This window comes from Terrapene carolina, unplaced genomic scaffold (genome assembly GCF_002925995.2).
Source record: "Terrapene carolina triunguis isolate 2854851 unplaced genomic scaffold, T_m_triunguis-2.0 Scaffold67, whole genome shotgun sequence".
In the NCBI taxonomy this organism is placed as follows: Eukaryota; Metazoa; Chordata; order Testudines; family Emydidae; genus Terrapene; species Terrapene triunguis.
In genome coordinates this window covers 49970071-49982318 of record NW_020664418.1, presented here as the reverse complement: position 1 = coordinate 49982318, position 12248 = coordinate 49970071, and the positions used below count along the sequence as shown (strand labels likewise).

At 50.5% G+C, this 12248-nt stretch overlaps 1 protein-coding gene across 9 annotated transcripts in view; it reads left to right on the top strand.

Annotated features, from left to right (window-relative positions):
- The window catches only part of TLE3 (TLE family member 3, transcriptional corepressor), a 47372-nt gene that overhangs the window by 20415 nt on the left and 14709 nt on the right, over positions 1-12248 (top strand). For 4 of the 9 annotated variants that reach the window (XM_026648407.2, XM_026648404.2, XM_026648402.2 and 1 more), the window contains exons 7-8: positions 7938-8142; positions 11091-11107. The exons of 1 other annotated variant lie outside the window; for it this stretch is intronic. In XM_026648407.2, the coding sequence (XP_026504192.1) occupies positions 7938-8142; positions 11091-11107 (222 nt within the window). The remainder of the gene's footprint in view (positions 1-7937; positions 8143-11090; positions 11108-12248) is intronic. 4 more of the 9 variants (XM_026648408.2, XM_026648405.2, XM_026648401.2 and 1 more) reach the window with 2 other exon arrangements.

The following is a 12248-nucleotide window of genomic DNA, read 5'->3' as shown; positions in this document are numbered from 1 at the left end:
AGCTCTGGAAATGATTAGACTACTTTACTAAATGTAACGCAAGTGGTGAACTTAAGTGGTGAACCATTAAATCGGTTAACAAAGGCATGAAGCATGATGTACATAATCCAATTAAAAACACTCTACATACAAGATACTCCTTGCCAGACTCCCTTGTAAATTGTAACCTCCTCATAGCTTAACCATATTTGTTAAGACCCCAGAAGGAAAACATCTTTGTGTCTGTGCATCTCCAGCAAACTTCTTTTTTGTTTGGGATTAGGATTTAAATGAGAGAAGTATGAGCTCCAACAGCCGTGCTAAATTCCAAACTTCTGCTTTTGCAAGTTTTCAGCCTCGGTACTAATAGTCACCAGGGATAAAATCATCAGACTTTCCCTAGGGTGAAAGGCCCAGTACACAAGAGAGGCACGCCCCTTGTTTTACCTTCCTAATTACTCCGTGCTGGTGTTTACCATTGGGTTTGGAAGACATATCTCTCAGTTTCCAATGCCCACCTTACTGCAGTGATGGTCATTCCAGCCATTCTTTTCTAACCTCCCTGTCTGGGGTACAGGCCGTGTGATGCACAAGCTGCACCGGGGCACACTTCACAGTGTAGTGAAAGCCACAGTCACACTAGCTGGGTGTCACCATTTCAACCACAGCCCTGCTAATGCACACCAGCACTGCTGTACTGTTGCTGAAGGCAAAGGTGTGATGTCTCCTGCTAGTGCCCTCCACTCGCACCTAAGGTGCTAATTTCAAAGCTTGGGTAGGACCACTCAATGGCTAACCTCAGCACGCATACTTGGACACTGCTGCTGTGTTGGAGATAGACTTCAACATGGCTTCTCTCACTAGGCTCACGCCAGCCATGTGGGCAGGGAGTAACTCTCTTCAAACTTACTTTCAAGAGCATTTTTTAAAAACTGACGCTTTTTTTCCAAAAGCAGAGAAGCTTTGGGGACAATTTCAAATAAAACAGGAGAAAAACCCCAAATCTTATTCTCTTGTCTACTACATTTATCAGCAAGTATTTAAAAAAAGAAGAGAAGAAAACCCCTTGCTAGTATAACAGAGAAACATAAAACACATTCAGATGGAGAGCTCATTAGAAATGTTTTCCCCTCTTTTGTCAGTAGTCGGCTGTGTTGTGCTTAATCTCTCTGCAAGGAAGTTGAGTCTTATAAATAATACAAGAAAATTTCATCTCATGAAGTGTCTAGATACTACAGAGATGGGTGCTATCCAAAACCCGAAGTCAGATAGAGGTACAAATAATCCCAACTAGAGGCACTGACAGGCACTGACTCCATGGGTGCTCCAGGCTTGGAGCACCCATGGGGAAAAAAATTAGCAGGTGCTTAGCACCCACCAGCAGCCAAGCTCCCCCTCTCCCCAGCGCCTGTGCCTCCCCCTCCCCGTCACACCGGCAGCCCTGCTGATCAACTTCTCCCCACCCCTTCCAGCGCCTCCCGCCCACTGCAGGCAAGCTGTTCTGTGGCACGCAGGAGGCAGAGCAGGGATGGGCATGCTCTGGGGAGGGGCGGGCGGCGGGGTGGCCTTGGGGGAAGGGGTAGAGTGTGGGGGAGGCCTGGTGTGTGTGTGTGTGGGGGGGTGTTGAACACCCCCTGGATAGAGAGGAAGTTGGCACCTATGGATTCACTTAAGTCATTCTTTATAGGTGAGTGCTTCATGATAAACCCCCAGCCCGCAATACTCACCACAAACGGGCCATGTTGGCCTGGCTCAAGAGGAGGTGGGTTTGTGGAGAATGGAGGGCACGTGAAGGTTTGGGTTTAAAGAGCTTCATTGATTTTGGTAGCCAATTATGGTTCATCTTTGTCAGTCAGTCCCTCGTAAGTCAAAACGACGGCGTTAAATATGCTGAGAGGGGGCCAGCATGACAGCCTGTAGGTATCGGAAAGGAGTCCGGATTTCTGCAAGCAAAGCAATGATTCAAGAGGGTGTAACTAAGAATAATAGGATGATGCTAAGAACTGCTAGTCAGTGGGATAATCTGCTGAAGGAAGTGGTGGGGGTGCCATCGCTCAGCACATCTCCGACTCCACTGGACCAAACCCTAGTGAATGCCCAGCCCGGAGCTGTGCTGCAGAGGCAGGAGGCTGCGCTCGGTGACCAAACACCTCCCTCCCGTTTCCACAGGCGGTGATTCCGAAGGTGCCTGGTCTTTGGTTCCCCTTGCGATGAGTTAGTTTTGGCTAACATCATGGGCAGCGTGACCGGGTCGCTACCACCGCATAAACTGCTGCTGCTTTTATCTCCTGGGAGGCAGAGTGGGAAGTTTCTTTCCTGTTTGCACAGCATTGTCCTCGCCACTGCCGTCCTCTTGTTGACAATTCTGCAGTGCCAGCAACAGACGGGGCCAAGGACTATAAAATGCAGATGTGTAGCTTCGGGTTCCTTGCAGCCTGGGTTCAAGCCTATCCCCTTTAAAGCCGATGCCACAGAAGTCAGTGGCAAGTATTTCCATTGGCGTCAGTGGGTGTAGGATCAAGCCATCTGTAATCCCCACACCCTTTCCCCTCCCCTATCCACTACCAAAGCACGTAGGGAGGTGCGAACTTTGAGAGTGAAACTACTTTTGAAGGACTAGGTTGGCCTCTTGCATGGCTGAGAAGTTAAGTTTCTGGAATAGGCCGTGTTTCAAACCTACACTTCACTCTGAAGCAATAAATAGTGCTAGCTTTCAAATCGCAGCCCTGGTTGGGAAGTTGCATCCCGTGTGGGGATTTCCCCTTTTGTGAAACGTGCCCTGCTGAGAGTGCTAGAAACTGAAAGCTTTCTGTGGAGAAACCCGTCAGGTGCACCAGGGCACCCGCACAGTCATGCTTCCCCTGGCCCCCATCCTGCCCCTTCGCTCTGCATCGCCTCTGGGCTTCCCCATTTCCATTGAGCCCTGGGCCTCTTGCAGTTGAAAGATGCGTCTGTCCCTCGATCCTAGCCTCCACTCCATGCTAATTCCGCACGGTGGCCTAGACGAGCTAAGCTGCACATGTTGACAGGTCACTAGTTTCGGAGACTCCTTAGGATGGATCATCTTTATGGGAAATGACCATGGTGAAAGGGGCGGGAACGGCACTTCCTCCGAGACGTGCGGGGCTGGGGGGGAGAGGGTTAGTCAGCCCGAAGGGTCATGTGCTGAGCTCCCTCGCCACTTGCTGGCCTCTGGGGGAGCTGACCTTGGTCAACACGTGGTGGGATCCGGGCCTAACAATTCAACTCTCTGCGTTTCTGGGGGAGGTGGCGCAGATGCAAGCAAGACCGGGTTCGAGGAGCTTTCCCGCAGTCCCGCCCCAAGAGTCTTCACGCCCTTGTGCCCCGGCTCAGCAGAACCTCTGTCCTAGTGCCTGTGAAAGAGTAGGGGACTCCAGCCCAGACGGCAGGGTGAGGTCGTGCCTCGCAGAGCTGGGCTAGGACTGGGTGAGGGGCATGTTGCACCCTGTAGAAGGCTGTAACCGGTATCTGCGGCTCTGTGGGTTCCCTGCAGGCAGTGTCTGGGGACACGCTAACCCAGCATGTAACTCTGCCATCAGCGAAATCTGGAGGCCCGAAAGGAGAGTACTTGCAACAAGCTCAGATCCTTAAGGCAGCAAAGGGCCCTGACGGCAGCCACTATCCGTCCACATACTTTCGCTGTTGACACAACATGCTCTAATGGCTCCTTTCAGGGAGTTACTGCCTTAGAGTAAATAACTTATGTGCTTAAAATGGCCCAAATAAATACAGGAGAGGGAAGCAGGCAATTCAGACTACAGCCAAACCCCTGTGTGAATGGACAATGCGGTGCAAGGATAAAACAACCCCATTGTTCCCAGGCCCCCAGCAGAGCTGAGCTCACAACTGCACAACGAGGAGTGCCCCAGCTGTTGGCATAAGCCAAATTCCTCGTGTTTCCTTACGTTATGTAGTCCATGGACCAACGTAAACTCAAAGCAAGCCACTGACTTCAGAGGAGTTTCTGCAGTTCTTTGCCTAGCAGCAGAGCAGAAATTGGCCCTGCAACTTCATCATTTCCAGCACTGGCCTGTGGGTCCCTGGCCATGCAATGGAGTGGTCCCCACAGCCGTCCCTGGGGGAAATGGTGCCTATCAGATGCCTTAGGCTTTTCATTCAACCGCACCTGGGATCTGCTTCTGAGAGAGGCCCAAGTCTGTGGCTGTTCTCCATACTGAAACTGGGACCTCCTGCAAGGGGAGGAGATGGACACCCTCTCTCTGCCCCTGTCTTCAGGGATACATGAATATTCAGGTCCTCCTTTCGTTGAGTACCTTGTGTCCAGATCGGGCCTGACTGTCTCTGCCTCATCCTTGTGTGCTCTGAGCCATTCCGGGAAGCTTGGCTGGAACAGGCCCCAGCAGAAAGCCAGATCGATTAGACCTTGCAGTGGGTTCTGCCTCAGTTGGGTGCAGGATGTCAAAGCAGGGAATTGTGGCTTTTCTGCTGCAGCAGGGAGGGTCAAGGGGGGGGAGGTATTGGGCTGAGGAAGTGGTAGCTTCAAAGGGATTTGGATAAACATCAAAAGACTTGAATGCTTCTCCACAATCACCCAGCCCTTTCCCCAGTGCTGGTATTCACCTGCCCCGCAGGGAGAGTTTATAGACACGGCGTGTTGCTGATGCATGGCAGTGCTCTCCCGCACCCAGCACCAGGCCGAGGCTGAGGGTCCAAGCTCCGGCAGCTTGTGTCCTTGTGACAGGCACTTGCAAAAGTCCGCTTGGGGCACGTTAAACTAAAACAGAGGGAAAATCCTCAGCCAAGCACTCCCTGGGGTTCCACCTCCTCTCCCTCCAAGCCACCTGGTATTTTAAACAGAAATTCAGGCAGTGGGAAAATTTCTTCCCCCGGCCACGTTATTGTTTAGCTTCTTCCAGCCAAAAAGGAGCTAACTGTTCCCACCCCTGGAATGGCACCTGCCTGGACAGGTGGGGCTAGTGACTTTCCAAACACAGAACAAGAAAGAGCAGAGACACATGCGTCCGCTGTAGCCTCTGAATTGTGTCCAGCTGCTGATCTGGCTGCTCCTCACCGTGACATGCAGCCACATGCGGTATGGTCAGTAACCCTGTCGGCGAATCACCTGTCACTCTTGCTAGTAACCCAGGCTGGTGTGTGGGCGTCTTCCTGTTAGCAGTAAAGCTTTTCGGCTGGGTGACAGCACCCTGACCTGGGCTGTGGTTTGGCCAGTCCTGTTTCCTCCTGCTGGGCCATGCCTGAGAGCTGTTGGTGCAGCGCTGTGTGCACTTCCCCTGTCTCTGTTGCCTGCTGATGCACGATGGGACCGCTGCCCAGAGCGCCCCCACCAGCGACTTGAGGGGCGTGGCCACGAGATGTGGTTGTGCTGTGAGGACGCGGCTCGGAAGTGTAACGAACTCATTACTAGCCCATCGCTGTAGCGTGCACAGGCCCTTTGTTCCCCCCACCCCAAACCAGTGTCCTGCGGGTAAAATCTCACCCCATTTCCACCCTCCCCCATCTGCAACAGGACCGGGGGAGAGGGTTTCCACCCCACTTCCACCCTCTCCCAGCTGGGCACAATTACCGTGTATTGATGGGAGCTATACGAGACCTGAGCGAAGGAGGTGCGCGTAGGCACAGGGTCGGGGGAGCACACCCAGGGCCGAGTTGTGGCTTGGGCGTAGTTTGCCCTGCCTGCCCTTAGTTACGGGGGAAGTGAGCGTTGCCAGGCCTACCCCGGTGCAGATTGCTGCCCCCTTTGCGCTGGCTCTGTCCGCGACCGACGCCCCCGTGGGAGGGGAAGTAGCGGTGCCAGGGAGGCTCTGTGCCCCCGGTGCTGCGACTCGCCATGGGAACACGGTGTGTCCCCTCGCTCCCCTGGCAGGAGAGCGCCAGGGTTCTGATTTGGCACTGTGGCTGGAGAAGCCGGATTGCACACCTCCGCTCTCTCTTGGAGTGACTCTCCGAGCAGCCTGTGTAGGCCAAGCTCTGCCCACCTGCTCCCATCCAAGCGCTAGTCCCTCTGGTGGCAGCGCCTCCAGCACCCTGCTGCTCAGGGCAGACTTGGGAGGGAGCGGGGGAAGTAATGCTTCCTGGATGACCAGCCCCGCTTCCTGCTGCGCCCTGGCCAGGCCTGCCCCTGCTTGTCCGCTGAGCTCCCAGCTTCTGCCTGCAGGCGCTTCGTGTTCCTTAAAGCAAAGTGAGCTTGGAACGCCTTTCATCCTGCGTGCGCATGGTTCCTCGGCGGCCGCAGGCTGGGTGTCGCTCTGGCGGGGAGAGGGCTGCGGGGTTAGACCGGCAGCAGCTGCGGTGCTCCCTGTGCTGCTCTTGGGGGAGAGGAGATGCTGCCAAGGCCAAGTGGCTCCCTGCTGGGGCGGGTGTCCGGCAGGGCTTGGGGATGCGGCTCACGCTGTCTGATCCGCCTGCCTTGTGAGCTGACCTCGCTCAGGGTGTGGCGTTGGCAAGTTCAGGCCGCCCGGCTGCAGAGCCTGCGTCAGGGCTGGCAAAGGGGCGTCTGAACTCTGCGACTTGGTGGTGTTGCAATGGCAGGTGGGGGCCCTGAGAGGGAGGGGTGGGAGGTGTCTGTCTACAGGGAGCCAAGGAAAACAAACTGCAGACCGCTGGCAGCAATGTCCTCTCCAAACAGGGGCAGTTACCTGGAGCGTCACAGCGGGCAAGCCGGATTCAGCACTAAGGCAAACACCGAAGGGCTGCTGCCTGGCTCCCCGCCCCCATCCACCCACCTGGCTGGTTTTTCCTTTTTCTTCTGCACTCTTCTTATCGGGTGGTAACTGATGCCTTGTCAGCAGAGCTGCTTGACAAGCTGCAGAGATGCAGCCAGCCAGGAGTTAACCCCGGGGGTGTGACACTTCCAGTAAGAAGTAGCATGTTCTCCTTTCTGTTGCTAAACAGAGTTAGCAAAAACCAGATCCGTAACCCACCCCCGAGCCAGCTTCCCCATGTGCTGCCGTGGTGGAGACAGCACTTAGCCAGGGCTGAATTGGCCTGTTTGTTTCAGGGAATGGGTAGAGTTGCAATGAATCTGGACACTAGAAATGTCGCTGTTTTGTGTGTGTGTGTGGGGGGGTTGTTTAGGGGAACGGTGGCTCTTCCTTGCTATATGCAAAGCTCATAACAGTGGTTCTGTTCCATGGGGAAGTCTGGGCGCTTGGGCTAGCTCAGCGATACTCAGACCACAGGGTTTCAGGAACCAAATGAGTGATCAACATTACCCAAAAGCCACAGTCGTGGGAATTCATTGTTTCATTTACTATAGAACTATCTAGTCCTATTTAAACAATATGACATACCTATAAATAATTAAAACAAAAGCATCCTGATTGGTTAATAATTAAATCACAGTGTTTTGTAGCAGATGACACAAAAGAGCCGCAGGAGACACGATAAAGAGCCACTTGCGGGTCGTGCCCCTCAGTCTGAGTATCGCTGTACTGGCTAGAATACTCTAGTACAAGTGCAAAAAGACTTTATAACCTGTTTTTCTTTTTACTGCCAAATGCCTTAAAATTACTCCCCAGCAAACAAGCAGGAACTGCCTTCGGAGGCAGCGTGAAAGGATAGCTGGATGCTTTTCTCCAACCCCCCCCCGTTCTGCTTATGTCTCGGAAATGCCAGGTTCTCTCGGTAACGTGGATTGCCGGGAATGAAATGGAGCCCCCAAGTGATGGTGTCTTTCAAACACCTGCGCTATTTCTCCCTGGCTCAGAGCGCTGCAGTTATACGCTCTGCCCTGTGTCTGTGCCTCCCTCCCTTCAGTCTGACTCTTCCTAACATGGATTCTCCTGGCAGACAGAGGAATATGGTGCTTAAGGCAGTTGAATATTCCCCCCATAATGTTCTGAGTGCATGAAGCAGGCTCCGCCCCTTCCAGTGACTCCTCCCAATGCCACATGACCATTTAATATCTGCATGACCTGCCGTTTCCCATCAATTGCTTATCGCTGATTTTATTGCAGCAGCAGCAGCTCCAGGCCCAGCACCTCTCCCATGCTGCTCACGGCCCCCCGGTACAGCTGCCTCCTCACCCTTCAGGCCTTCAGCCGCCAGGAATACCTCCCGTCACGGGGAGTAGCTCAGGACTGCTGGCTCTCGGGGCCCTCGGGAGCCAAGCCCACTTGACCGTTAAAGATGAGAAAAACCATCACGACCTGGATCACCGAGGTGAGAACAAAAGGCCTTAAAGATACATATTCTCGTCTCCCTCTCTCTTCATCTTTGCCCCTCGGGGCTCTTCAGAAACGCTCCTATGCCTCTGCCGGGCGGCACTACGGCAAAAGCACTGATGGGCTTCTGTGACTCCTTTGACAACCAGGGACCGAACCCTGGGGCACCCTCTGCTCCTGTAGGAGGTGCCGAAGCAGCAGTGGCCAGAGCCTCCTAGCACGGAAACTGCTCATCTCACGGCACCCTCCAGAGATCTCCACAGCTTCCCACCCTAGGGGACTTGCTTGGCTTCTGAGGTGCAGCCGGTTGGTCTTTGCACTGATGGGATCCCCCTGCGTAGGGGAAGCAGTGGACCGTCTCTTCTGTTCCACCTGTGCCTTGTAGTGGCGACTCTGACCTGGCTATCTAGGCAAGCTAGCAGGTAGGGGCTGAGGGTTTGTTCATTAACCCTCTGATGTGCTTGTGTGGAGCAAAGCTCCTTCCAGGTGGTCCCTGGTCCTTTTCCCCCGGGGTTGGGTCCTGGCTATAACGGATCTGGGCAGAAAAAATAGAACAGAGCGAGGCTGCGCTTAAAAATGTGTTGGAGGAGAACGTGCACTGGGATGCACTAATTCGTTTTCCCGACGGTTGAACGTTTCTGATGCGGAACTGGATTGGCAGCGCGTGCAGACTAAGGGTGAATTGCAGAGAGTGTGTCTGCTCCCCAGAGTTCAGCAGCAGGCGCTAGGCTCTCCCGGTGAGTGGGTTGGGTGGAGACGTTTAACGCCAATTAAAAATAGACTGGCACCCACAATGCATCGTGCTGCAGATGTCAGAGCGACCATTCGCCCCATAGGGAGTTTGCTGCATCCCATATGTGTGTTTTAAAAAAAAAAAAAAAAAAACCCACTGCAAAGATGGTTTTGTTATTTTTGTCTCCCAAAGGATAATGGGAAAAGAAACTATAGCACTGCAGTTATATTAAAAAGGTACTTACCTGGCAAACTCCGAGTTAGTATAGGTTCATGGTAGCTCTGGCTATATACTTCGTAGCAGAGTAATAACAGGTTGGAAGAGTCACTCTTTGATTTGTATGCTGGCTGTATGCCTTATGCTGGAAAATAGAAGTGAGGGTAAGTTTTATAGGGTGACTAATACCCCTTGGGGATAAGCCAAGGACCCCCAGAAATTTTTAGCTGGGACATCAGGGCTACCCCATTTGTTACATAAAGGGCCACGGGCTTGGTCCTCTGCCCAGAGCAGGAGACTCTGTTCCTGAGGTCTCGTCCCAAAGGCGCTAAGCCGGGGGGGCTAATTAGTTTAGTTTTGTCCAGGTCCAGACTCCAGAGAACATTCAAAAAACAACAAAACAATAAGAAATAAATAAAAAGATTTGGGGATCTGTTCAAAAGCGTCTGGCGATCCGGGTTTGGCCCACGCTCCGCCTATTGACTACCCCTGAGCTAAGCCAATGTCAAGTGGACTCCGTGGGGACTAGTGTTTTCAGGGAGTCTGGATATTTCCAGTGTGAGGTGTGAGCCCCCAAGTCAGCCTGGCTGGCTGGTGTAGAACATTCTCTGCAGTTCACCTGCTAACGACAATGACAGCACATACTAGCCAAATCCTGAGTTCATGTTTGGAAAAACTTATTTAAAAAAAAAAAAAAAAAAAAAAGTGTTTAATTTTTTTGGGCCCTGAGCCGTTTTCTTTGCCCATGTGTAATAGTGAGCATGGTTTGGTGACCAGCTTTTGTAGCAATTTGACCGTATGCTGCCTGATTTGCCCCTGCTGATAGTCTGATTTGTGTCCGTATGTTTATATGCAGGCCTATTGTTGGAGGCTTAGTTGATGCCTTTCCTAAAATCAGAGCCTCTCACTCCATTTGTGGGATCTAGTCCTAATTATGTTCTCTATTTGAGGATCCAAAACAGCTACACTGTACGCACTCAGATGCTTTGCAGGTGTCCTCCTGACGAGATCCTTACAGGGTCCTTGAGGTGGCAGTGAGAAAACATTCCAGCAAGGTTTATATCTGGATATGGACACAGCAAGAGTTATTGCTTAAAAATGGCTGCCAGGGCTTAATGAGTCATATGAAACGGCACAGTCTCTCTCTAATTGCAAGAAATCTGCTTGGAAACTTGCACTCGTCTGGAAATAAACAATGCTCCCTGCCAAAGTCATTTTTTTTAATCACTAGAGATAATAAGAGAATCTTTGTAGAACAAAAAATGGTGGCATCAAGTCAAGTACAAACCAGTACAGTGCTGGAGGAGTTCCACGCATCTCTGCTCTCTATTAATATGTCAAGGTCTCAGGTCTCTTCCCCCCTAGATGTATCAACTTTTAGAATAGTTATCTTGTGCTTCTACTAACCTAGGAGGTTTCATTGTCGTGGGTATTTTTTCCCTGTGAAAGCTTCAGGAAAAAATTCTTGAAAGTTATTATCAAATTACATTCATTTTTTCTACACGAGGTTAAATTGTCAGGCGATCTAGGGGGAGAAAGGGACTATTTATGTATAAATTAATGACTAAACCTCTGACCACATCCCTTTAAAGTGGCAACACTTATCTTTGTAATTCTACAAAGAGGATGAGTCTGGATGTTCAGTATCTTCTCCTCCTGGATTTATGACTTACCGTGTGTAAATAGTTTAGTTCCTGCCACTTCTCTTTGTATTTCAATGCATTTCCCTTTAGACACTGTTTATTTTGCCATATAATTCACTTAGACAAAAAAAAAGGGGGGGGGGGAATATTGGATGTATGTGATTGGGCAAGGGAAACTAATTTAAAATGAAAAGAGCCAGAAATGCTTTGATTGAATTAAGCCAGAAGTCACTACGTGATGAGGAACTGTGAGGTTTATTTTCTGTTAAGACTTATTTGAACTTGTTTTATTTTTCTGTCTTCTCTTTATCTTGGCTGGGACCTTACCTCTGACACGGGCCTCATTCCTAACAGAGCGAGACTCAAATGCAGTAAGTTCTGTTATGTTCTTTTTCTTTTTTTTTTTTTCTTTTTTATCTTGGTTTCTGATCGCTGTGCTCTTTTAATTTATCTATTGTTTTTAAAAGCAGACTTCCGGGTTTAGACTCTCGAGTGATCTCTGTTGGACCCCCCCCCCCCCCAATCATATGGGTGGTGCTAACTAAAATAGAATTTTTTGTTTGACCCTGACTATGTTCCGCTTCGATTCTGCTGAAGTAAACATTCAGCAAATGCACATTGTCTGGCCAGTACACTTTCTGTATGCCAGTTATGAGATTTGGTTTAAATCTTTTTGATTGCCGCACAGCTTTAAGATTCTGTTTCAATTGAATAAGCTTTGTGAATGAGTGCAGTCAAGTCTGTAGGGATAAAACTCCTTCAGCGATTAGGAAAGCTATTTTATTCCTGATCACTGTTCTATTATCTTGGGTCATCTAATCTGTTGGGATGGCTTTGGCTATTACATTGTGTTAAGTAGGACTTGGAAGGTCAAGCAGTTAACTAACCATCTAAATAGTAATGGTTGTGGGCAATTGTTGCCTCTAGCAGCTTTTTGTTTAATTCTTGTTTTGACTTGGTTGCATCTTAGAAGACACTCTGGTGTTTGGCAAGAAAAAGGGAAGATGATTCCAGAGAGATGGTTTTGCATGGGCAGAAACTAACAAACCTGCTGCCTCACTTATTTTTTTTCTTTAATATTTTTTTTGTTAAAGAACAGTCCACCCCCATCCTCAGTCCTCTTTAATTCTATCCCCTCCTCTCTCTCTCTCCCACCCCCCGCCCTTGCTTTGGGCCTTATCCCAAGGTACACAATGCGTTCTGTTTAAAAGAAAAGCTGGCAGGACAAAAAACAGTTGAGTCTTCACTTTGCACTGATTTCCTGTCATCCGTGCATAGCCGACTTTCACAGTGCAGAGACCACAAATGGGCCTTTTGAGAGTCAAATGCAGATGGAAATAAAAGTGCCGTTTAAGGGGGGCTGAAGGGAGGGATTGGCCATCATTAAGTTGCTTGTTAAGGTTGTAGGGAGCGGTCAGGGCGGGTTTTGTACGAAAGATAAAAACGTTTGGGCTCCTTTTTCTTTGGAATTGGGAAAATGTTCCCGTTGGGGATTTAATATGAACTATAAGC